This window comes from Rhynchophorus ferrugineus, unplaced genomic scaffold (assembly GCF_030347505.1).
Source record: "Rhynchophorus ferrugineus isolate W39M unplaced genomic scaffold, kcgeb_rfMv2 rfM2, whole genome shotgun sequence".
NCBI lineage: Eukaryota > Metazoa > Arthropoda > Insecta > Coleoptera > Curculionidae > Rhynchophorus > Rhynchophorus ferrugineus.
Window position 1 is genome coordinate 82,890,427 of NW_027472581.1, and position 27,225 is coordinate 82,917,651.

Sequence of the window (27,225 nt, forward strand, 5' to 3'; positions counted from 1 at the left end):
TATGTCCTATCTTGGATCATGTCTTGGATAACACCAGAATAGGACACATACTCAAAATAATCAAACCATTTGATCTTGTGTCGAGTAATGTAGTGAGGTATATTTAATAGAAAAACAACATAATCATTATTACATGAGAAACTATGTTAAGGTGGATATATACCTAGATTTAAGTTAATGTAAAGACAAATTGTCTAGTAACAATGTAACAAATGAATAAAAAAAAATCTAACATATAATGAGTGCTGTAAAAACGCTCTTTTGGTAAATTTGGATCGTATTGATGATGAATATATTTATGCCACCCCATACTTGCAAACCGCATATACGCAATGGCTTCGAAATTTGTTTATATAATAACAATTTGTTGTGGACGGAGATTATGATGCTTTATATTTAAATATGGACACCTATTTGATTTATATCCCTTAATACCGTTATCCGAAAGTACGGAGACGCATAAACTAAACAAAATCAACGAAAAAATACTGTTCTCAATCTTGCATCAGCCTAAATGATGTCCTCGATGCCTCGGGTACGGCAAATACGACTAAAAAAGGCCCGTTCGTCCGTTGTTCGCCTTTTAAATATTTGTCATCTTTCAGCCGTCGCTTGACAGAAGTATTTAAGTTTAGAAAACGTTTTTAAATAGGGCAAATAATAGTTTATTTGTTTGTTATTGAACTAAATAGCTCGGTCCATTGTCAATAATATTAATCATCTTTGAACAAACAAAATGGCGACAATACTTTGTAGATTCTTCGACTTCTAGATATATCAGAGTGCTGAAATATCGCAGCTATAACTAGCGGTCTAAAGTTGTTCAATGCCAAAAGTTAAAATGTTGTGCTGAAGCTACTAAATATTTACTGGTGCTCTTTAATCGTTATATTAGTTTTTTCCTCTCGAAATTAGGGAATTGATAAAAGAAAGTCGAAAAGCTAAAAGAGTATGGCACAGAACCAGAAATGTTGTAGACAAAACAATATTTGACAATATCAGACAAATCAAAAGATTAAAGAATATAAACAGAGTTGGCTCTAGAAATATGTAAGTAAATTAAGCTCGGAAGCAGACAAATATTACTCGCTATGGAAAACAACGTGGAGATTTAAATGACCAGTTATTAGTGTTAGACCGCCTATTAAAATGATCAAAATTAATGGGTTTGACGCAACGATAAAAAAACCGAATTATTCGCAGAACATTTAGCTAACGTATTCCAACCGAATGATATAAAATCTACAATAGACATACATTCTGTTTATCAGCCCGATGTAGCTGCAAATCTGATTTCTGCAATGGAAGTTGCCACAGAAATGGACAACAACCTCAATCCTAAGAAGGCTACGGGAATTGATGATATTTCACCTGGGTTATTAAAAGAGCTGCCTATCTGAAACTGAAGCATGTTCTGGAATGTCTAAAGGTTGATTGAATAGTTATGCTTAAAAAACTGACAAACCGCCAGAACAACTTGGATCTTACAGACCTATTTCGCTGCTACCTGCACCATCAAAATTATTTGAGAAACCGCTGTTAACACGCATTAAGTCTTTTATAGAGATTTCCAGTTTGGATGTCGGAATTAGCATTCGACAATCGCCCAAATGCACAGAATAACAGAGGTTGTTGAAAAGGCATTCGAAGAAAAGAGATACTGCCCTGCAATATTTCTGGATGTGTCACAAACTTTATACCGGATATGGCACTTAGGATTAACCTATAAAATGAGTAAATTGCTACCGCAGGATTACTGTCGACTGCTGGAATCATATTTTTTTGGAAAGAAAATTTAGAGTCTCATTTTCTCAACACTTTTTAAACCATTCTACCTATTTCGGCTTGAGTTCCACAGGGTAGTGCCTTGGAACCACTCCTATATCTGTTTTATACTGCTGATATTCCAACAACAAAAGAAACAGTACTTGAAACATATGCCGGCATAACAGTTAACGCGGAACATATACAGTTATCACAGTAAAAGATGTATCTCTCTCTAAGGCTGTAGAAAAAGTGCAATTAGCGGTCAACAAGATCTATAAATGGACTAGAGACTGGAAAATACAGCTTAATAGCTCCAAATCTGTCCGGGTTGATTTTTCGTTGAGCCGAAATGACAAAATTCTAACTATATCACTTTACGATCAATTACAAGTGCTTATCGCTACGTAACCAACGAAGAGCTGCACGATGACCTCGGAAACAAATGAATATACGAAGTGATCCAAGATTTCGCCTTAAAACATGAAATTAGGTTAAATCATCTAAAACTATTAAAAACTCTTAAATAACATAAAAAAAACACCATAGCTAATTAAATTTGATTAAGTAATATCACGTTACTAAAGATCTACTGAAAATCTTAATGACTATAGATTATTTAAAATATGGAAAGATATATTGCTAATAATTTATTTCAAATGAGGATAATGTAAATGATAAATAAAAGTTGCATGTAATGACAAAGAGCAGTGCAGATCAGATACTCCTAATTTTACCTAAGATCAAAGAGATTGGTTTACGAGTTAATTATGAAGCATATTTGGAATTTCGTCAAACCTCATCATTACACCGTCTAGTAATCCAAGGCTGCTAAGATAAGGTTCTTTGATTAATTACCAATGTGTATCGCTACGTCACCAAAGAAGAACTAATTTACTATATATAACTATATAATTAAAAAAGAAACTTGCACATTGGTAATTAAGTTCCTAATAAAATCTAAAAGTATTTAATAAATACTACATTAATTATTATTAATCATATAGAATAATAAAAGAAAAACACTAATCTAATTGATATAAGTAAATATAGAAAATTATTTATCAAATATATCTAAGGCCATTTTAAATTTGAACAGTATCACATCCATTATAAAAACTTGTAAGAAAATTAAAATAATTACTAAACAATCTATCAATCTTTTAAAATTATTTGTCCTTATTTTAAAAGAAAAAATTACTGAAATTAAATTTTTATTAAAAAATAAGTTTAAAAAGTGAATTTGAATTCATTTTTACTTTCTATAACATAACACTACTGACGCACATAAAAAAACCTGATGATTGTAAAAATGTCAAAGGTAGCAAGATGTAATAAAATTACTTAAATACCTTTTTCTCTGTCTGTCTGTCTGTTCTGTCTAGAAAAGTATTAAAAGATCTATTGGATTTAAAATCTATTGGTTATTAGTTATTGGGCTACTAAAGATACTTAAAGATAGTAGATTGTACTAAATGATTACATTCATAGTGATCAGATATATCTATTGGTGAAAATATATGCGCTATGGTAAAGGCGACAGGACGGTCCACCTACTGTTGCGATAGTCGCGGGTTCGAAAGTACGAAGACGCATAAACTAAATAAAATCAACGAAAAAATACTGTTCTCAATCTTGCATCAGCCTAAATGATGTCCTCGATGCCTCGGGTACGGCAAATACGACTAAAAAATGCCCGTCGTCCGTTGTTCGCCTTTTAAATATTTGTCATCTTTCAGCCGTCGCTTGCCTGAATGAACTGAATCCTGCTGGGGCATAGTCGTACATTTATGTTTGTGATTGTTTAATATTTGTGATTGTGCGAGGCAAGAGTATAAAATCCGACAAGGAAAATGATCCCAGTCACGCCAGTAACCAGGCTGGGTAAGACCAGATGTCTTCTGGGATGATTTCTAAAGTTGGCTGCTCGCCAGTCGGTAGGCTTATTGCTGAGAACCGTGGTTCGGAGCCCACCTTAAACTTTAGGCCCAGTCCAGATCAACCTTCGTATGGTTTTGATATTTCTCTATGTAAAATAACATTTTTCCGTATAGAATTATTGAGTTGTGGCTCCATGGATTCATGGAACGCTTAATGCACTTTTTGGATTTGATTTGAATAAATTGTCAATGGCAAAGTAAGGTGAGAGCCCAAAAATTCGTAGGCAATGAATTCCAAGACTTATTGGACGAAAACACGGGTCAATATTTCAAAGGTCATTTAGATCGTTAAAAAATTGATAAAATATTTTGATTAATATATCTTGTACCCATTGTTCTCAATAAATGCATGTTTACTAAAGTGAAAAAATTATCAGAATAATACATAATTTAGTGTAACAATAAAAATTCATGTTTCTAATGAATTTTAAATAAAAAATCTCCCAAAATGTGTGTAGTTCACTTAATTAGACTTTTTTGTCTTAATTGTTTTAACTGTTGACACAGGATGTTTGGGTCAACAATTTAGTAGGGCAACAGTGTCTTATTAAGTGACTGTGAGCACCCCTACCATATACATCACATGTCACTTTATTTAACATTAATCCTGGCTTTGGAATCTCTTGTGATTGAATGTTTTGATTGACCTTTATGGTGATTTGCTTTAGCATTTTTTATTATTTAAAAGTATCTTGATTGTTCAAAATTATTTTGATAAATATAATTCCTTCAATATATCCTGAGGCATGAATAATGGTGGGGTGTTCATTTTGATATGCTATCAGTGTTTTCAATATTTTTCATAATCCTGTTTAACGTTATCGGTTTGATCGAGTAGATGAGAGAAATGTAACATTTTTTAATATATTTTTAAGCATTTTCTCGAAAATCCTACGTCATACTAATTTATAAGACTTATTTTTTTATTGAATAGATATCTTAAATAACTTATCAATAATAAAATACACCCTATAACAGGAGTAAACATTTTACTGCGAATATTCTATCGAAAATTTCAATGGGGGCAATTCAATTTCAGTCAAGGGTAATTATTTCGTCATTTGATAGGTACGTCGTTTGACAAGTGTGTGGTGTCGTGTTAAATGGGGAAAAATTATTGGGAACCACACAGTAGTTTTTGAGTGACGAAGGTTAGTGTTGAGAAACTGGTCTAATTACTTGGACCTGTTTAATACGTCAGGAACAACAAAATATGTTTTTGTTTCTGTATAGTTGTTTCAGAAGGTTGATAATGTTTAATTATTTAGTCTATTACTTGAAGATACTCAATAATTTATTTGGTAATTATTAGTATTAGTTAAGGTTTCATAAATATATATATATATATATATATATATATATATATATATATATATATATATATATTTACGTATATATATAATATATATCAGCAAATTTTCCTAAAATAAACTAGTCAAAATGTAAATAAATAAATGTAGTAATATCCAAACAGTGCAGAAATAATAATATAATTTTGTGTGTGAATATGAAATACGTGTAGTATATTAGATAGGTTAAATAAGGTTTTTGTTAATTTTGTCACTATAACGATTATTAGGTACATATTTTCTTTTAAAAGGTGTTTTTTTCTGTTAAAAATCTAAGTTTGATTATTTTTTACTTTTTAGTGAGTTTCTTATTTATTTTTTGAAGTCGGTTCAATTTGTTAAATGTTTAACATATTTTTTAAAAAATATCGAAAACGTTATATCGATATATTTTTCCGTGGCCGACACCCCTAGTGAGGAGTAAAATCCTCTGTTTATATAATATTAAAATCAGCAAAATCTCCTAAATTGAACTAGCTATTTTAATGCAAATACTAAGTTACATATACTGTTTTTATTATTTGTTTTTTAGAAAGCTAGCACTAGTAAATTCACTATTTATTACTAATAAAGTTAATAAAGTTAATGGTACTATATCATATGAACATAAGTATCTTATAGTTATTATCAAGAAAGATTATTTCGAAAGAAAGGAGGTAATATTATATCAGGTTACTAACATGAAAAATGCTTAGCTACTTGCTTAATTAGATACAGTTCCTAATTAGAATCAGGTTATGTTCATCTAATACACATTAGGTAGAAAGTAGGTTACTAATGATTCTAGTCTAGCTCATATTTTATCAAGTTTATGTTTATATTAATATAATATAAATTACTATTAGCTATAACATTGAAACATAGATATATTTAAATCTTTTGTACTATATACTGTATATCTATGGAAAGTTATTATACTCTACTAATATTATTACTAATAGTATATTAATATTAGAAAAAGTTACTATACTGTAATTATATGTTATATGTCGATATATGTTATGTATATGTATATGTAAAATAATATTGCAATTTGATCCCGATAATTTGATAAAAGCTCAAAAATATTAGTCAGTATGAATTGTTGATTATGAGCTCTAAATAAAATAACGATGCACTGAATCTGACAAGAAAAATTATTCCAATGCAATTGCATTGAAATAATTATGTCCAATGCACTTCTATGCAAATGATTTTTGCGTTGTTTCGAAATAACTGGACGCACCAATTGTACTGTTAGAGCAACGTAGAATGGTGAATTCTGAATAATTCACTGCCGTTTTTTAGGCAAAAAAGGAGTGGCAATCAACGATCATTCTTCGTCATAACAATGCAAGTTCTCTATCTATTTGCTGGTTGGTCAAAAAGTGGAATTGATGGGTCCTCCGCATAACCTTGAATTGGCACCAAATTATTTTTTTGTTACCTGATATGTGTTGCCGTTCTGTTTTTGAACGTCTGAAGTAGGTACCTTAATCAGAATGGAAAGAGTCTTACGAGGGTTGGTCCAAGAGCATGCAAAAGTGTAATGATCATCAGATTTTCATTAATATATTACTAGTTTTTCATTATTAACCTCAAAATATCGTAACTGCTGAATTTATATATTAATAAAAATATTTTATAATACTATTAGCTCATGTTAGTAGTACCTATTACTAAATAGCTACTACTAATTAATATGTTCAGTAATTTTATATCATTTTGTAATTTTGATCAGTTTAAATCAATTTTAGATTGGTTAGTAGTTTTTAATAGATTTTTCAACAGCTATGTTTTGGATGTACTTTAACCAGAGTGGACTGAAGTATTAAAAAGTGGTACCAGCGAATACAAAAAGATATTGATCATCATGGAAAATACTTCGAATAAACATAAAGCCGTTTTGGTTAATAAATTACTATTTTTTCATTATTAACCTCAAAATATCGTAACTGCTGAATTTATATATTAGTAAAAATATTTTATAATACTATTAGCTCATGTTAGTAGTACCTATTACTAAATAGCTACTGCTAATTGATATGTTCAGTAATTTTATATCATTTTGTAATATTGATCGGTTTAAACTAATTTTCGATTGCTTAGTAGTTTTTAATAGATTTTTCAACAACTATCTTTTGAATGTACTTTAACCAGAGTGGACTAAAGTATTAAAAAGTGGTACCAGCGAATACAAAAAGATATTGATCGTCATGGAAAATACTTCTAATAAAAATAAAGCCATTTTGCTATATTATAAAGCTAATATATTACTGCCCCTTAATTATTAAGCTCAAAATATCGTGACAGCTAAATTTAATACCAATAAACATATATATATTTTATAGATGAATAAACATATTTTATATAGCTAATATTGGTAGTACCTATTACTAAATAGCTAATACTAATTAACATTTTTCAGTAATTTTAGATCATTTTGTAATTTTAATCTGTTTAAATCAATTTTAGATTTGTTAGTAATCTTTAGTAGTTTCTTGAACAAGCTTTGAAAGTATTTAACAATTTTATATACCCACAACGTTACAAAAGTATTTATTCATAGACATTTTCCGCGAACTCTGAACAAGGAAAAAACGTGTCACTTAATATCGGAGGTGTAACGACCCGCAGCCTTTTCCTTATGGTCAGAATGTCCTCAGCTTCCGTCTAGGAACAAACGACCGCCGGTTCTGATTCAGCCTCCCCCCTCGACATATTACGAAAACTATCGAATTCGGCAACAGACAAAGTTCATCGTTAACCTACAAGACACTTTTTTGTGGGTTACGAATTATATAAAGGCAACGACGACGTAATGTAATAACAAATCTATTATAGCATTAACAATCTTTGGTCTGCTGGCATTTCCGCGTTCGCGTGGAGTTTTAGCACGTCTCCCGGTATACTTACGGTTATTTTATCGTTTATGTAATATTTATATTAAAGCCTAACAACTTACTTATAATACTTGCTTCATATCGAATTAATCTCAGGAGGGGTGCTATTTTAAGTTATCCCGTTTGAGATTAAATAGAACTACGACAATTCATTTATAATAACGCGGCGAAAACTCTCCGATTTTTGAGTCCCACTTTTAGCGTTACTATTGGAGTTCCGGTTCGATTTTTGGTCGCTGAATTCCTGCAAAGAGCGGCGTGCCGCACCGCTCACCTGCTGGAACCGTTTTTTCGACAGGATTCGCCATGGTGGCCGATGCTCATTGTTCCTTGCGATAAAGAAAGAAAAACCGCGTTAGTCAGTAGGAAGAGGAACATTCCTGATGGCGAATTGTCGGCGGTGGAATGTCGGCAGGTCGGTTTACGTAGATCGATTGAGTGAACCGGATGGTTGTATTTTTTAGTCTCTATACAATATTACTTTTAACAACAAAACTTAAGAAGAAGAACGAACTAAATTTGAACTTTGGGCTTCGTGTTTATTAGATATATAGTGCGACTAAAGCTAGCCAACGTTTCGTAATTGTTACATGTTGCAACTTCAGCTCTTCTATTTTTCATGGTCTTCTTTCAAGGTCCGTTCCGAATAATTCAAAAACACGAAGAACGGTATGCCAAATACGGTTGGGGCTATAGCTCTTGTAATTATTGAGATTACTCTAGTACTTATGGGGCCAATTTATGGACCATTTATGGGGCCAGTTATGGGGCTTTACCTACTCTACATATGTGATATATCACAAATGGAAATTATCACGATTGTCATTTGTAATATTAGCAATACAACTTTTGGAGAACACCAGAACAGAAAGACACTTACTCAAAATAACAAAATCTTTTGATTTTGTGTAGTGTAGTGAGGCGCACTTAATAGAAAAACAGCAGTGTTAATACATAACAGGTTAATTGAAAAGTCCCCGGCCTGCCACATAGATGGCGCTACCAGAATTAAATCCATATGTTTTTAGTTATCCCTAACCCTCAAAAGATGCGTGTATACATTTGACAGCTGTCGGATCATTAGTTTGTGAAAAATGGATAAAAAGGAATTTCGCGTGTTGATAAAATATTGCTGTTTGAAGGGAAAAAATACAGTTGAAGCAAAAACTTGGCTTGATGACGAGTTTTCGGATACTGCCCCAGGAAAATCAACCATCAAAGATTGGTATGCCAAGTTTAGATGTGGTGAAATGATCACCGAAGGCGGTGAACGTAATGGACGGCCAAAAGAGGTTGTTACCGACGAAAACATAAAAAAAATACACAAAATGATTTTGAACGACCGTAAATTGAAATTGAATGAAATAGCAGACACTCTAAAGATATCAGCTGATCGTGTACATCATATCATTTACGAATAGTTGGGTATGAGAAAGCTCTGTACAAAGTGGGTGCCGCGCGAGCTCACTTTTGACCAAAAACAACGACGAGTTGATGATTCGGAGCAGTGTTTGAAGATGATTAAGTGTAATAAATCCGAGTTTTTGCGTCGATATGTGACAATGGATGAAACATGGCTACATTATTTCACTCCGAAGTTCAATTGACAGTCATCCGAGTGGACTGTACACAATGAACCAGCTCCAAAGCGTGCTAAAATGCAACAATCGACTGGCAAGGTTATGGCGTCTATATTTTGTGATGCGCATGGAATAATTTTCATGGACTATCTTTAAAAAGGAAGGACCATTAACAGCGTCTATTACACAGCCTTATTGGACCGTCTGAAGGACGAAATCGCCAAGTCAGTGAAAATGATTGCAAAAATCCATGAATTGGGTTTTGAATTGCTTCCTCATACATCGTATTCTTCAAATCTAGCCCCCAGCGACTATATCCTGTGCTCAGATCTCAAAAGAAAGCTCAGTGAGAAGAAATTTTTGTCGAATGAAGAGACCATCGCCGAAACTGGGACCTATTTTGAAGCATCGGACATCGGACAAATTGTTGTACAAAAATGGTGTCGAAAAGTTGGAGGGTCGCTATAATCAGTGTATCACCCTTGAACGGAATTATGTTGAATAAAAAAAACTAATTTTGCCATAAAAATGTGTTTTATTATGGTAGGCCGGGGACTTTTCAATTGCCTTGTTATAATTTTATGACATATACAGAAAATTTAATTACGAAAAAAACAAATCTAATATGGCAGTAGTGAAAATAATATTGTAAATAGATAAATAAGTTTAGGTAAGTATTAAGCTAAATTGTGTGTATATAGTAACATATAAAATACGTGTAGTAGATAGGTTAAATAAATTTTGTGTTCATTTTTATATAGTTATTACAACGATTATTATATAAATATTTTATTTCAAAATATTTTCCTTATTCCTTATTTATATTTTGAAGTCGGTTCAATTTTAAGTGGTTTTTTGTTACAACTTTGTGAGGCTCTATACATCAATTTGGATACTGAAACTGTTCTTAATGTATTCAAATAATAATAATGTAAACTGCTATAATAAATCAAAGTCGAAATGTCCGAACTTTTAAAATTACTAAGCACAACACTATTCAAAACATAAATACAATTTTATCGAAGGTTCCTCACTCGATATTTCAATCACAACAACACAGAATCATCTGTTATTGATAAAATTATATAAAAGATATCGGCGAATAGCGTTAAACAAATCACACCATACCAAAATTCGTAATATCCCAAGTATTTTTGACTACGAACGGCAGCGGGCTCAGAATATTTGGAGATAAATGCGAACTGATAATACTAGAAAAAAAGAAGATATGATCTGCATACGTCAATCGAGATTGTTTATGTAGAGTTCGGCGCGTTTTGTATGTTTACAGATTAGAGTACGTCGCACACGATCCTTCCTATTTATCTCTGCTATTTCTCCTACATCCGTTTTGGTTGTAGATCGATCATATTTTTTAACATTATCTTATTTATCCCATAATTGCAAAATATAGTTAAATGTTATGTTATATTGATATATTAAAAGTAGCGTTGGGAACTATCGACTGTTTAGTAATTGATAACTTCTTACTATCGACTGTTTCGCTTGTTATTTTCGGTTCCTGATCTTGTTGCTATTTACTATTGACTATTTCAGTCGCGTACTTTTAGTTACTATTTTGGTTTCTACTAGTTTCATTCGACTGATTTGTCCAGGCTCTAGCGTCCTAGCCGCGACCTTTACAAAAATGTACCCAATTTATGCTTACATAGATTTATATGTAATATCTATAGTTATAGTAATATAGCAGCATTTTGGAATGATATTTTTCAAGATTGTATTAGGGTGAAAAAATTAAAATTGTGAATGATAAATAGTAAAATATTTTTGACACTCTTTATGGCAATATTAGGTAATATTATTTTAATATTATTGTGCGATCATTTAAAATTATGTCATAATTTTTTTCTATCATTAAATTTTATTTTATATATTAAATTTTTATTTAGTACTTATGGTTATGGTACATCTTTAGTTTTTAGGTTATTTAAAGTTATATTGTATTATCTATATTGGTTATATTATATTATTTAAAAATAGCAATTAACATATTTTTTTAAAGTATATTTTAAAGTCTCCTTTTACCAACTATGGGTTTATCTGGACTGGGCCTAAAGTTTAATGTGGGCTCCGAACCACGGTCCTCGGCATTAAGCCTACCGACGGGCGAGTCAATCATCCCAGAAGACATCCGGTCTTACCCAGCCTGGTTACTGGCGTGACTGGGATCATTTTCCTTGTCGGATTTTACATTCTTGCCTAGAACATTCACAAATTTTAAACAATCACAAACATAAATTTACGACCGTGCCCCAGCAGGATTCGAACCCACGGCTATCGCAACAGTAGGAGGACTGTCCCATCGCCTTTACCACTGCGCCACCAAGCCGGTGGGTAATAATTATTTGCTAATATTCTTATATTAAGTGTTATTTCCAATAGCACCCTCCTTTGATAAAATATTATCTGAAATATTATATATTCTTTCAGTTAAGCTTTTTTGATTAGTACAGGAAGCATTACTTCGTTAATAAACCACGAAGTAGGACCTAAGACATTCCTTGTATAGGTATTCCTTATATATATATATATGAATTTTGATTGCAAAATTTAGACGAATCGCTAATTCACTATGACGTCTGGCGTACACTGCGCGTATACTTCAATTTTCGATAATTTATTTTGTATTTGGAGTCGGTAATAATGTGGCGAATGTTTTTTTTCAAGTTGTCTGATGGGTATGAACTAGCGACCTTACATATTTCAATAGAAAATTATTAACGGCATTAAATTCCACGATATTCACCAAAAGTTTCGTTTTAGCCGGCTTAGTTGGTGCAGTGGTAACGGCGACAGGACGGTCCTATTGTTGCGATAGTCGCGGGTCGTAAATATATGTTTGTGATGGTGTAATATTTGTGATTATTCTACGCAAGAGTGCAAAATACTAAAAGGGAAATGATCCCGGTCACGCCAATAACCAGGCTGGGTAAGACCGGATGTCTTCTGGGATGATTTCAAAATTGGTCACTCGCCAGTCGGTAGGCTTAATGCCGAGGGCCGTGGTTCGGAGCCCACGTTAATTTGTAGGTCCAGTCCAGATAAACCCCTAGTTGGTAAAAGGAGACTTTAAAATATAAAACAAGTATCGCTTTTCAAGCCATCTATTCTGACAGAAGCTGTGTGATACGTTGCACCCTTTTATAGAAGCAGGAATTTCAGTTTCAACTTCAATTCTACATTCTGAAACGAAGAAGTCGATGACCATGACTATAGAAATTAACTACAAAGTTCGAGTCAAAATCATTTCGATTTTACGAGTTCATAAAGTACATCAAACATATGGACCTGATGATTATATTTACACGAATTGTGTAGTTATGTTTGTTGATATAGTTATTCAATCAAAAATGAATTTTGTTTTCGTTTAGCGATGGAAATAATTGGAAAAACCAAGAAGTGGATGGAGGGACACATGAGAGCAATATTTGTATATCTTTAAAAATATTAACAAGTTAGATTTAAACAAAACCATGATTTTTGATATCCGTTAGTGTATGGTTACTTTCTTTTGTCTTTTCTTCAATTCACAAGTGAGGGAGTGACATAAATTAAAATTAAATTAGACTAACTTAACCTAGAGTTAATTGTAATCTTATTTCCTGCGTTTTGTCCAGTAATTGGTTTCACGTTGCTGGGATAGCAGTATTCTTTTGATTTTGAGGTCATCGTGTAGTTCTTCGTTGGTTACGGAGCGATAAGCTTTGGTAATTAATCGAAGAACTGTTTTGGTAGACTTGGATATTAGTTGGTTTGATGTCCCCATATTTACACCTCTTTGATCTTGGTTCACATTGGGAGACCTGTCCCGCATTTTTTCTAAAGTTAAATGACAAGTCAAACTAAAAATATTCAGCTGAACTGGCTTCACAAAAAAAATTAAGTTTTGTGTCTGAATTTTAAGTTTTGAAGTATCTATCATGTATGATTGTAATAGTTGACTAGTCGGACTTTATAACAAATCTATACTACAACAAGAAAATTTGAATAGAGAACTATTAGTCTGTAGTGAAGTGTCTCTAATACTGAGTTACATATTACTTGAAGTAAAGAAGAATATAGTTTAATTACCAAAGTGTTTTTTCTTAGTCATTGGATATTTTAAACGAAAATCGGTATATTATTTGTTTATAAATCGAGATGAGTGACGCAAATAAATTTACTGTTCTATGTTTACTCTCAAGACCTTTACATTTCTATTCTGATAAGCGTTGTGTACACGCGAATGTATACCAACAAAGTTGACATTCCATACTTTTTCAATTGTTGCATCATAAAATTCACATTTTTTTTATCGCGCTTGTAGTATCGCTCTCTAGATAGGAACAACAATATCAACAATTTTAATATTTATTTGCCTGCTTGGTGGCGCAGTGGTAAAGGCGATGGGACGGTCCTCCTACTGTTGCGATAGCCGCGGGTTCGAATCCTGATCGCCAGTCGGTAGGCTTAATGTTGAGGACCGTGGTTCTTAGCCCACGTTAAACTTTAGGTCCAGTCTAGACAAACCCATAGTTGGTAAAAAGAGACTAATTTTTTTTTAATATTTATAAAATATTACTAGACATATAAAAATATATAAAATATTTAAAATTATTAAAATATTACACTATTACTTTGTGTAATAGTAATTACAATTATAAGAAATTATGTTAGTTTGCCAATGTAATTTATATAGTGTATAGTAACCATCATTTGCTTTTGTAATAACTGCATTTCTTCGCATAAGTGTTTGAATAATTTCCATATTGTATAAAAACACCCACCAATTGCTTCAATGATGTTGAATATTGAAATATACTCCTCACTCTGCTCTAAAATTTTGCATAAAAATCCAATTGGGTTGAGGTCTAACTATTGTACTAACAACCAAAGAAAATTCTTGGCGGGATATATAAATACCTAATATAAATAAAGGATTTTAATTGAGGTACTGAAAACGAAAGAAGTAAATTAAAAACTGTTACAAATATGATATATTTCAATGTCGAAGTAACAGCATTCGTACATTGGTACATGTACATTCATATTTTATTAATGTACTTCCTTTGCATTTCGTTTTTTCACGCTACCAATGTTTCTCGTATGGCCGGAATATATTCTTAAAATTTTATATTTTTTTATCTAGAAGTGCACTCACTGTAGTGCATATTCCAAATATGTATAATAGTGTCTGCAACAGTGTCAGTACTCATTTCATATTCTAATTAAACATACATACTTACAGTTAATATTTTTTAATAACCACTAGGAACAATGATCCTAATATTGATATATACAAGTTTAACACACGAGAAACTGTTAGATGACTAATTACATTTTACATTAACTGCAATTATGTGATTTTTGAAAAGTTTCCTATCCTTATTATTTTATCAGTGTTGTCACATCTAGAATATATTATAATTTTTGTTCATAGTTTTAATTTCAGTTACGTTTATAAATAAATTTTCTATCAATAATATATAGTATACCAATAACTACATACTAATATATATACTATACTATATATATACTAATAATAGCATAGGTACTTACTGTAATTTATATATATTCATAAATTCAATTTGTCGTTATAGCTTGGCTTTCATCAATTAAAAATCGCTAGTGTTTTGTTATTTTTTTTATGAATTTCATAACATTTTTACAAATATATAAAAGACATTAATAAGTCTGTATATACATAATTAGCGTTGGGAACTATCGATTGAAAACGACTATCGACTGTTTAGTAATGGACTACTTTTTACTACCGACTGATACTTTTTACTATTTGCTGTTTTTGGCCCGACTGATTTACTATCGACTATTTCAGCCGTGTACTTTTAGTCACTATTTTTGGTTCTACTAGTTTCATTCGATTGATTTTTCGACGTTCTTGCTTTGTCGTCCTAGCCGCGCCCTTGACAAAAATGTACCCAATTTATGTTTACATATATATATATATATATATATATATATATATATATATATATATATATATATATATATATATATATATATATATATATATAGTTTTACAATTTTTTAGGTATTTTGCTTGAAAATTACTATATTTTGTATATTAATATAGCAGCATTTTAGAAAGATATTTTTCAAGATTGTTTATGTAATAGGGTAAAAAGATTCAAATTGTGAATGATAAATAGTAAAATAGTTTTGACTGTTTTTATGGTAATAATAGGTAATATTTCGATTAGTTTCTCGATTTTCGTTCAATAATGAATGAAGCATTTACTTTATTTAAAAAAGCTGTAGTAGTTATTGTACGATAATTTTTAATTATGTCATGGATTAGTTTTTTTTTCCATGATTAGGTATATGTTTAATTTTTATTTAGTATTTATGTTTATTGTACATCTTTAGTTTTTAGGTCTTATTTGAATTCTGTTGTATTGTTCATATTTATTACAGTATATTATTTAAAAAAGCAATTAACACATTAAAATACGCTAAAACATTTGTGGGGTATTATTTCATTCCATAGAAAAATTCCATTCCTTTTTACAGATCCACAAAATATTCAAATATAAAAGTAATTCTACATCGTTTAAAATGAAATAGTAAATTGCATATTAATATTATTCAGTAATCATTTTTTCCTTTTTTTACAGTTAGTACGTGAAGGAATATGTACATTTCTGTCTCTTATAGAAATGCGCATGGACAGAACGAACCAATAATATAGTGCATCTTGTTCATTTCCCTAAAATCTTTGTATATATCCGGCCTTGCAGTTATTAGCTGCCTTAGTTCTGTCATGGCATATAATGTGTGTTACGTTATACATTGTGTATTAATATACAATAATATATTGGCCAACTTGGTTGGTTCAGTGGTAAAGGCGACAGGACGGCCCTCCTACTGTTGCGACAGTCGCAGGTTCGAATCCTCGAGGTATGGTCGTAAATTTAAGTTCATGATTGTTTAACATTTGTGATTGTCCTTTGGCAAGAGTATAAAATCCGACAAGGAAATTGATCCCAGTCACACCAGTAACCAGGCTGGGTAAGATATGTTCAATTATGTTGAGGTCTAAATATTATACGAGCCAAAGAAGATTTTTGGCGATATCCTGATGCTCCAACCCAAACCTTTTTGGCTGTGTATATGGGCGAATTATTATCTTGGAATATGGCAATGTTTGGCACCAATATGCTGGTCATATTAAGAACTTCTTGAGGATGTTGAGATATTTATTCGTAGTAATCTGACCGGTGATGTAAATGGGAGAGCCAGTAGAATGCTACGTTATTGGAGCCAAAATCATAATTCCTCTATGTTTAGTGAAAGAATCAGTAAGAACACATAAACACATTCTTCACCACATTCTTGAAATAATCAAGTGTCTAGCTTTACATTTTAGTATTCGTTAGCTTAGTATTAGTTTCTCTTATAGAAGATTTCATAATAGCAGTTCTTCTATGAATGTTAACTATGTGGAGTTCCCGCCGTATTGTTTTTGTCTAAGTACTCAGTCGTTTTACTTAAGGGAGTGTTGAGTCCTGTTGTCAGTTAACTCTCAGTTTTGCCCATTATCCCTCTTCGCCGATGATGCTTTAACATATTTTGAGTATGCTGTCATCACTGTGGGTACTGTCAAGTTTGTTACACCCAACCAGGTAAAACGGCTTCAAGTTTTCTAAAATAAGCTCCTCAGGTGAATCTTAAACGCCTCATGGTTTGTCAGAAATATTCAAATTCATAGGGAATCTAACACTCCAGAAATCAAGCACTTCGACATGCTGGGAGCTTAGCACCGCGTCACCGTTAACCTCCCCCTTTTCCAGGCTGAAACAAACTTATCCGTCTCAACTTACAGTCATAACTTTTGCCCCCTTTTGCCTCTTTTTTTGTTATTTCGCGGGTCCTCGTGCCCAATAACGATTAACCCGTGGGTGCCATATCTCCAAATTTAATGCAGTAGCAGTAGGTTTAGTATATTGGTAAGCCCAGAGGCAGTCTGACATAACCCGGTCCTTGTAACATAACTTGTCACTTCAGAGAAAGTCTCCGCGACCATGTATGCACCAGTCATGCATTCCACCGCCTGGTTTTAGGCCAGAACAAACAATAAAAATAGGTACTGTCGCTCGTCAAATGTTAAACATATATCACCAATCGCTTGATTTAACCACGGCAGAACAATACTAAATACACGGAAATATAACCAACACCAGCACTTGACATGTAAACTGATGCAGTGTTGCCAACATGCAACAAGATGTACTAAATTGTTCATATTATTTTGTGGTTTGAACTAAAACAAAATGTTATGCGTACCTTCGATTCAGGATTTCCAATAAATTGAATTTAAATAAAAGTATTCTAAAGTATTATAAAAGTAAATAAATACTTTTGTTTCAACATATCATTCGAGTGTCTTTAGCTCTCACAGTAGAAACTGGTAGATTTAGAAAAACTGATATACACTGATATTCTAATCTAATATTTAGTAAAAAAATCTTATCTGTTGTTTACAGATATATTATAAACCCATCAATTTTAATTTCTATTAAATGGATTTGAAGACTCGATTAAAAGGTGTAAACAGAAATTATATACTAGACGACCTGCTAAGGAATGTTTCCAATAGAAAGAAAAACATAAAAGCTCGGTTTAAATTGGTAACAGAACACATTAGTGGTAATTAGGATCAGTGGAAGTAAGTGTTGTGATACGATGAAGAAAATTTAGATTGCGTGCGTCAAATGAAGTAAAAAAAGCAAAATGGAAACGAGGAAACTTCAATTCTAAATATATAAAATATACTTTTGAATATAGTAATTGCATTTTGCACCATTTATATAATTATCTGAGAAAAAAATTCATCTGATTTGAAGAAATTTTTTTATGAAGCTGTAAAGATAATCATAGGAGTTGTGACACGTCTATGTATGTTTTTGAGATAATGAATATTTTCTAATTCTAATAGTTCATAGACAGTGCGTGACTAAAATCAGTTACTTTCGAAACCTTATTTTTTCAATGGTCCGGTATGGTCTGGATATTTGGAAACTGTTACATTCTAACATCTGTAAGTTCGAGGTCTTTAAAATGTAATGCTTAAGGCAAATTTTACATATTTCTCTACTATATAGCATTAGAAATGAAATTATTAGTTTAACGTGCGATACATCGTCTCGGCAGAAAATAGAACTGAATGGTTAATATGTCCATGCGATGATTCTTTACGATTTTGGACGTGGATTATCACAACAAGAGTGCAACAATTAACTTAATTTGATTTTTGACGATAAAGCTCCATCAAAAACCACCGTGTATGTTCAATTCAATCGTGGTCGTAGTTCGCTGTCCGATGAGTTTCGTGAAGGTCGTCCAAAATCGGCTGTTGTGCCAGAATACATCGATGCTGTGTGCGAAATGATAAAGCAAGATCGTCATGGTACCTATTGTGAGATTGAGGCATCCCTAACCATTAGTTCCACCAGCATATATGCGATTTTACCTGTACACTTAAGAACACGAAAGTTATGTTCGCGTTGGATCCCACACAATTTGACAAACGCTCAAAAAAGGCTCGTGTCGATTGGTGTAAAGAAATGCTTAAGGAATTTAATCGCTGTGCTTCGAAAGACGTTTATAAAATCGTGACAGGCGACGAATCATGGATATATCCGTAAGAACCCGAAAGTAAGCAACAGTCGACTGTATGGGTGTTCCAAGATGAACCAAATCCAACAGAAGTTGTTCGCGCACGAAGCACCTCAAAGCAAATGGCGGCCTGTTTCTTCGGGAAAACTGGTCATATTGCAACAGTGCCTTTAGAGGATCGTAGAACAATAAATTCTTGGTACACAACCATTTGTTTGCCAGAAGTCTTCGGTGAAATAAGGAAAACAAACAAGAGACGCCGGATTATTCGTCATCATGACAATGTGAGCTCTCACACATCGGCTCAAAGAAGAGACTATTTGAGCACTAAAAACATCGAATTGATGGGTCATCCGTCGTACAGCCCTGATTTGGCACCCAATGACTTCTTTTTGTTCCCATCCGTAAAGAATAAACTGCGTGTTCAACGATTTTCATCGCCCAAAGAAGCTATTGAAGCGTTCAAAAATCATGTTTTGAAGATATCTCATTCGGAATGGTATAAATGCTTTGAAAATTGGTTTAAGCGTACGAAAAAGTGTATAGCTCATCGTGGCGAGTACCTTGATAAACAAGAAAAATATATTCGCAGCTTAACTATTTGTTTTTTTCCTATTCCCGATATATAAATAGTGACTCTCGTATCAATACCAATCTAACATCAACCTATCTTTTTTTCTTGGACAATTGTTTCTTTTATTAATTAATAAGTTAATTCTGATTAATTTAGTAATCGGTTGAAGAAATCACTAGATCATGCTCTAGCGGATTTTATGAATTTTGTGAGGAATTAAAGGTTTTCAATACAAAGGATAATAAATTACTTATATCTATAATGTTAACTGACCCGGATTACCAAGCGTTCATAGGTCTTTAGAATTTATCCCCATTAAAACACACATTTTGGTTGGTATTAATATCCTAAACTCACCATAAAGACTACCTTTTGTGTCTATAAAACGCAGTAGTCCAACAATTAATGTTTTGTTCTTGTTTAAAGTTTAATAAGATACCCTTTAAACGTTAGAAATACTTATTCTAAGGAGTACAAAGGTACTTTTTACTGAGGAAAATGATTTTGGTTTGGAACTTTTAACACGACACTGATACTAAACTAATAAATGTACTTTTGAAGAACGTAAAAGCGTACTGACATGGCCTCCATAGGGTTCAGATTCATATCCTCCTGAAAATTATGAGATCATCAGTTTATGGAAAGGTTTCATTAGGCAAAATAAAAATATTTAATTAATTTAAAAATAAACATCACGTTAGATACAAAAAAGCAGAGCAGTTGAGTTCAAAATCAAAAAATTGTGCTGGTTGATCGGAAGATACTCCGAACTTAATTTAAAATCAAAGAAATTGGTTTGGTTAGAGTTGTTTATGATTGGTTAAGAGATTGGTTGTGGTAATTAAAATGAAGATAATTAATGAATAATTCATAATAATATAATATAATAATTCAAGATAATATAATTCATAAATGAAGATAAATAAATCGATATCTTGAAGAAAAAAATTGAACCGAAACTCCTTAAATATGAAAAAATAACCAAACTTTGAATTTTAACGGAGAAAAGACGTTTTAAAATAAAATATGTACATAATAATCGTTATGATAACTGAATGAAAATAAACAAAAACTTTATTTAACCTATCTACTACACCTTTTTAATATTCTACTATATACACACAATTTAGCTTAATACCTACTAAGTCAGTACCAAACAACAAATTAGATTAGTTTTGTTCGTAATTAAATTTTTTGTATATGTTACAAAATTATATTATTACTTTGTACTGTTTGTGATCGACTTTGTTTAGGTAGGTATTAAGCTAAATTTTGTGTATATAGTAGAATATAAAATACGTGTAGTAAATAGGTTAAATAAGGTTTTTGTTTATTTTTATTTAGATATTACGATTATTATATACATATTCTATTTTAAAACGTTTTTTTTGTGTTAAAAATCTGAAAAGTTTGATTATCTTTAACTTATTTATATTTATTTTCTGAAGTCACTTAATTTTTTTTGTACTTTATTTTTCTCATTTTTGTGTTAGATATTTATTCAATAAATTACGCAGTTATTTTATTAAGTGTTATACCGGGTAGGCCAAGTAAAGGTGCAGCCCGTATTAAGCGAAATAGGAATTAAGAAATAATTATTGAAAATAAGGAACGCTTCAGGCCCCGGGGTCCGCTACCTAACCTAGGTGATTTGACAAATGTTTTAACCAAACTAGTACATCAACAGAAAGTGTCGTTGCCCCCTTCGGGAATCGAACCCGCGACCTCCGGGTTGAACGCTCTAACCACTACATTATAGAAGCAGTTTCTGCAATATTTCTACGGCTTTTAACGGTGTTTAAAAAGCATACTGAACGGCTTTTCCAGTGGACGACTTGGGGTCTTTCGTTACATCAGTTTAAAAAATATATGAAAACCCTTTGCCCAAATCCCCGTGCCTTTGGGACTACCTACTACTAGTGTACTGTTTCGAATAAAAAATGAATTTTGAAAATCGGTCCATAATACTCGAACATGGAACCACCCTCCTTTTTTGAAGTCGGTTAAAAAATTAAAGTTTCTGAATAGTTTTAGCTTTTCTTTCTTTCTTTTTTCTTTGCTTTCGGATAGAATAAATATTATCTTCAGGAAATCTAGACTAAACTGATTATACACATTTATAATAACATAATTAAAGGTTTCGCCATTAATGACAGGTATTGTCGCTTTTATATCATTATCGTGGCGTTTATCGCGAGGAATACTTGTACATATATCCTGTTCATTATCAATTTTTTAGTCGAAATATTTCATAATTAACAATATCGAGGCTGTTTTATTGAACATATTTGAGATATGGCGAACGTATTTTTCCTTAGAATGAAGTTAGTAATGATAAGCGATAAAAACAATACAAATAGCGTTATCAGTATTTACTATGGCATTTTTTAATTGATTCATATCAATCGAAACGTTATCGTCTACAACTAAGTTGTCTCTGACTCTTAGATAAAGTGGTGGACTACTGGACCACGAAACCCTTTGGGCACTACAATACGGGTGACATCTCACTTATATTATTAATTCTTACCGTAAACAAACTCATAGTTTTTTGCTCTACACTTAAATCACTTAACGACGCGATTTTATAGATGCACACGGACCTTCTTCACCGATTACGATTTGTAATTGACAAGCTATCATCGGAAAAATGGATATTATTTTACCCACTCCAGATTTTTTTCGTTGTAAATACCATTTGTTTTTATCAGTATGTATAATGACGGATAATTTACTTTATAAATAGAACGGCGAACATTGAAATACATTAGAGCATACTTGACGAATTACGATCTACTATTCACGCGAAACAACAACAAAATTATTGTTAACGGAACTCTGATAGTCAACATAGTTTATAGGTCATTTCGAATGGCATTTTCTACTTATTTTTTGAGTTAGGGGTTGCGTTTTATATTCCGGGATTCGCTATCGAAAAACATTTGTTTTGTATTTATTTTTGAAATTGAGGGATGTTTTTTATATCTCGGTATTGCGTATTAAAAATAATTTATATAATTATTTTATTATATGAATGTATATGATTGTTTTTGCTATTATATTTCGGGATTTAATATGTTTTTTATTACTCTTAGTAGTTCCACAAACTGTCCAAAGGTCAACAAGTATCCATGTTTATATCATATATACATGGCATGTAGAAAATCACTTTTTTAAGTGATCTTTTGGAACCGTTTTGTGATGGATATGTTTGACTTGCTAGCGGTTCCCCATAGTTGTATTCCATATGACCAAATAGGCTTGAGTATAGATTTATAAAATAATATCTTTTGGTAGAATTTAAGTCCAAGTTGTTTCCGTTTGGCGAGTATGTGTTTCTTCCAAGTTAGGCGTCGATCTAGTTGTATACCCAGATATTTCACATCCTCTGCTTGCGAGGGTTGACAATTATTGATATAGACTGGTGGGCATGTTCTTCTACGGAGCGTAAAAGTTATATTATTGGATTTTGTTTCATAGGCTTTTATACGCCATCTTTTCAGTCACATTTGTTTTTGATTTTGGTTTGTTTGTAGGTACCTCTACTTAAATTGATGCTATGGCTGGATCTTCATGAGGGGCTAAGGCGTATGTTACAAAGTAGTTATTTTTGTTGTAGGTAGATTGGTGTTTACAGAAGATATAGTACTGGACCTAGTACACTACCTTGCGGAACTCTTGAATATTTGCATGTAATTCGGTATGTTCAGCGACTTTATATCGTTTTATAGTCAAATGACAATCCATGAGGTAAGAATTTAGTAGCTCATAATCCGGATGAGGGAGAAGTTTCTTTAATTTAACCTGCAATACCGTATGCCATATTTTATCAAAGGCCTGAGATATTTCTAGGAATGCGGCTGAACAATATCTTTTGGCGCTTAAGTCCATATTTATTTTGTTAACAAGTATATGCACTTGTTCTGTTGTTCTGTGCTCATTGCGAAACCCAAATTGGTATCCCGGAATGATATTTCTTTTTTCTATTATACAATTGAGTCGCTTTATGAACAGTTTCTCAAAAACTTTTGAGATTATTGGTAATAAACTTATAGCCGATTTCTTCTAGTGTTTTCCCTGGTATGAGTCCCTGGTACTTTCCAGATGCTTAATTCGTAATAAAGCATTAAATATGAATGTTATTAATTTTACCCCACTCTCTGATAGTTCCTGTAATTTTTTATGTGGTAAATCCATTTGAAATGGCGAATTTAGGAAGCTAGTCATTTTATTTTTGTCATCTTGAGTGAGCTCAGACGGGAGGGGTATAAAGACATTTTTTAAATACTTTGAGATGATGTCGGCCTTTTATTTATTGCTTGTTGTCCAATTATTTTGATCTATTTTAATAGGAGGGTTATGGTAGTGGGACCTTTTGAGTTTTCGTGTTGCTTCCACAATGAATTATCTGTAGTGTCAGTTGATGTCAGATTTTCTAAGTATTTCCGAGTGCCCTGGTTTTGTTCATTTTGAATCAACTCTTTCATTGCTTTATTAAATTTTCTTTTATGTTCTTCAGTTCTTAGCTGTTGTCATTTCTTTCGCAATTTGTTTTTCAGCAATATTTTCCCAAATTGAACGTTTGTGTATGCTTTTTTTTGGAAATGTCTCACTGTTAGGGGAAAATGTTGGGAAATATTATTGTAACAGGTCAATTGAAAATTCCCCGGCCTGACACATATATGGCGCTACCCATATGTTTTTCAGTTAGCCCTAACTCTCAAAAGATACGTGTATAAATTTGACAGCTGTCGGATCATTAGTTTGTGAATTATAGCATTTTGAGTGAAGTAACTTTTGTCATTGTGAAATAATGGATAAAAAGGAATTTCGCGTGTTGATGAAATATTGCTTTTTGAAGGGAAAAATACGGTTGAAGCAAAAACTTGGCTTGATGCCGAGTATCCGGACACTGCCCCAGGAAAATCAACCATCAAGGATTGGTATGCTAAGTTTAGAGATGGTGAAAAGAGCACCGGAGACGGTCAACGCAGTGGACGTCCAAAAGAGGTTCGACGAAACTGAGGCCTATTTTGAAGCAAAGGACAAAGCGTACTACAAAACTGGTATCGAAAAGTTGGAGGGTCGCTATAATCCGCTGTAATAAGACTAATTTATTAAAATAATATTTTATATAGAACTTTTCTACACGACTTGTATATATAATATAAACAAAACAAATATTTTTTGCTTTTTGGGCAGATTGTGGAACTACTAAGAGTAATAAAAAAAATTACCTCCTGATGTCAAAACTTTAAGAGGTTGACATAGCTTACTTAGAAGTTAGGTCACTGCGCTTAATATTTATTTTTTTATCAAGAGTGCGCTAATCATATTTAATTGTATTCATATTTGATGCGTGAAATTTGCCATGTACTTGGCTGAGTAATATTTTTTCTAGTTATTCTATCTTTATATGTATAGTATATCAATGTTCAAATATTTCAAATGACTAATATATTCACCCTTCTCGTGTAGTCGTTATTATTTTTTATGTAAAAAGTTGTATTACTATTAGCTTAATTTAGCAAATATTTATTACATGTATTTCTACGAGGTCATAAAGTAATTACTCCAACAATTGAAATTAAATTATGTTGAAAAACGGTCTTATTGATTTTAGAACTTTTGGTAGTTTGAATTCTAAAGATATAGAATTTTGATCGAATGTACCTTATGTTAAATCGTCACATGAATATTTTGTACATCTTCCTTATTTTTATATATTTTATTGTTTATTAACTCTAAAGTTACCGAATTAAAATAACTTCTTGAGCTTTAGAGTTCTTAGTAAAATGCTAAAAATAATATGTGATTGGTAATAAAAATGTATATGTATTTAAAAATACTTTGTAAAACTTATACAATTTGTTTTTATTGCATAATACATTTTAAAGTTTGAAATGATGTGGATATTTGTTGGAGGCTTTTATTTAATTAACAGTTTTTTTGAAATTTTTAATCAGCAGTATAGTGAGTTCAGTTAGAAGTCCATTTTCTTTTGTCTGGTTGGCATTCGAATGTTGTAGAAATGTATACTGTACATGTTATGCATACTTTTACGACCAAACCCATCACATTATATTATATACAATTTTTCATATCATTTGGCACTATTTTCCTCTAATCTTTTTGTAATAAATTGTACTTTTCTCTTGTTTTTTTTTTTAAATTTTTCTTTCTACATCCGCTTCAATCTTTCTTGTTATGTCATAATTTATCCTTACTATTATTATTTAATACATCGTTGATTAATTTAGTGTCTTTTTAAAGCTCAATTAATGCGTAATAATTTATTATTGTCATAGATTGCCTTATTTGCTCCTATAACTTTGTTAGATATCTTGTCTACTCCCTATATTATATACTTCTGTATCACAAACAATATTGATACAAGTGTCGGGCAGAATCATGTTTCCATCTGTCTTCTGATCATTCGCCAATATAGTAAGTTTCATCGATAGTTATATTCAAAGATAAACTTCCTTCTCTGTGTAATGATAGAACTTTTTTTTTATAACATCTTTATTAGATACGCTTAGTACAATCTTAATTATTATTATTATTACAATTAATTTATTACTACTTTTCCTATGTGCTTGGATTAATTAGCAAGACGAGTGCGAGAAAATACATCAGTATGTATTCCTCAATTATAAAATTATAATTATTTATTAATTATTAACTTATAGCTATAGTTTACACTAATAATACACACTAAATGTTCGCACAAGTTCGTATGGTTTTGTTCGTTTCAATCTCCTGACATCCTGCGCGCTGTCCAGCAGTTGTATTCCTTCCACGTTAGTATGATTTAGTAATCTTCTTTCGTGTTTCAAGGCAAAATCCTGTACAACTTCGCAAATCCATTCATTGGTTACATAGCGATAGGCATTGGTAATCAATCGAAGAACCTTGTTTTGACAGCGCTGTATGACTAACTGATTTGAATTTTTAGTGCAACCCCATATTTACACCCCATAGGCCCAAATTGGCTTTTTAATTGATTTTAGATCAACCTCTTTGATTTTAGATCAAGTTGAGAGTATCTTCCGACTAACCAGTATACCTGTCTGCTATTTAGAGGAAAATTAGACGAAACCATTTGTTTAAACTTACCATTACAGACAGAAATTGATATAGAAACAGCAGCAATGAATATTACAAATATTTAATACTTTATTATTCTATATTATAAATATATTAATTACAAATATTACAAATATAGAATTACTTGTCAAAAGTGTCATCAATTTAATAACTACTTTGATGGGTTCATTTCGTTAAAGAAAGTAAACGTGTGATTATACAAATAAATATATTGGCTTAAGGCTACTTAACCAAGATAGTTTTTTTTTGGATCTAGCTCATGGATTCAGGATTATACATCCTCGCCTGGTATGTTTTAGGAATCATTTGAAGCGCTTAACATAAGTTAAGTTTTTTCATTTCATTATCCTTTAGGAAATTGTGAAGCGGATGAACATGAGGGCTCTTTAA

The 27,225-nt window shown here is 31.8% G+C and overlaps 1 protein-coding gene across 2 annotated transcripts in view; it reads right to left on the reverse strand.

The window, feature by feature from the left end:
- aop (ETS variant transcription factor anterior open) overlaps positions 1-22,542 on the reverse strand; it is a 43,104-nt gene extending 20,562 nt beyond the window's left edge. Inside the window, exon 1 of one of the 2 annotated variants that reach the window (XM_076396649.1) lies at positions 22,256-22,542. In XM_076396649.1, the coding sequence (XP_076252764.1) occupies positions 22,256-22,270 (15 nt within the window). In that variant the 5' untranslated portion in view covers positions 22,271-22,542. The remainder of the gene's footprint in view (positions 1-22,255) is intronic. The other variant, XM_076396648.1, reaches the window with a different exon arrangement.
- Between the last annotated feature and the right edge of the window lie 4,683 nt (positions 22,543-27,225).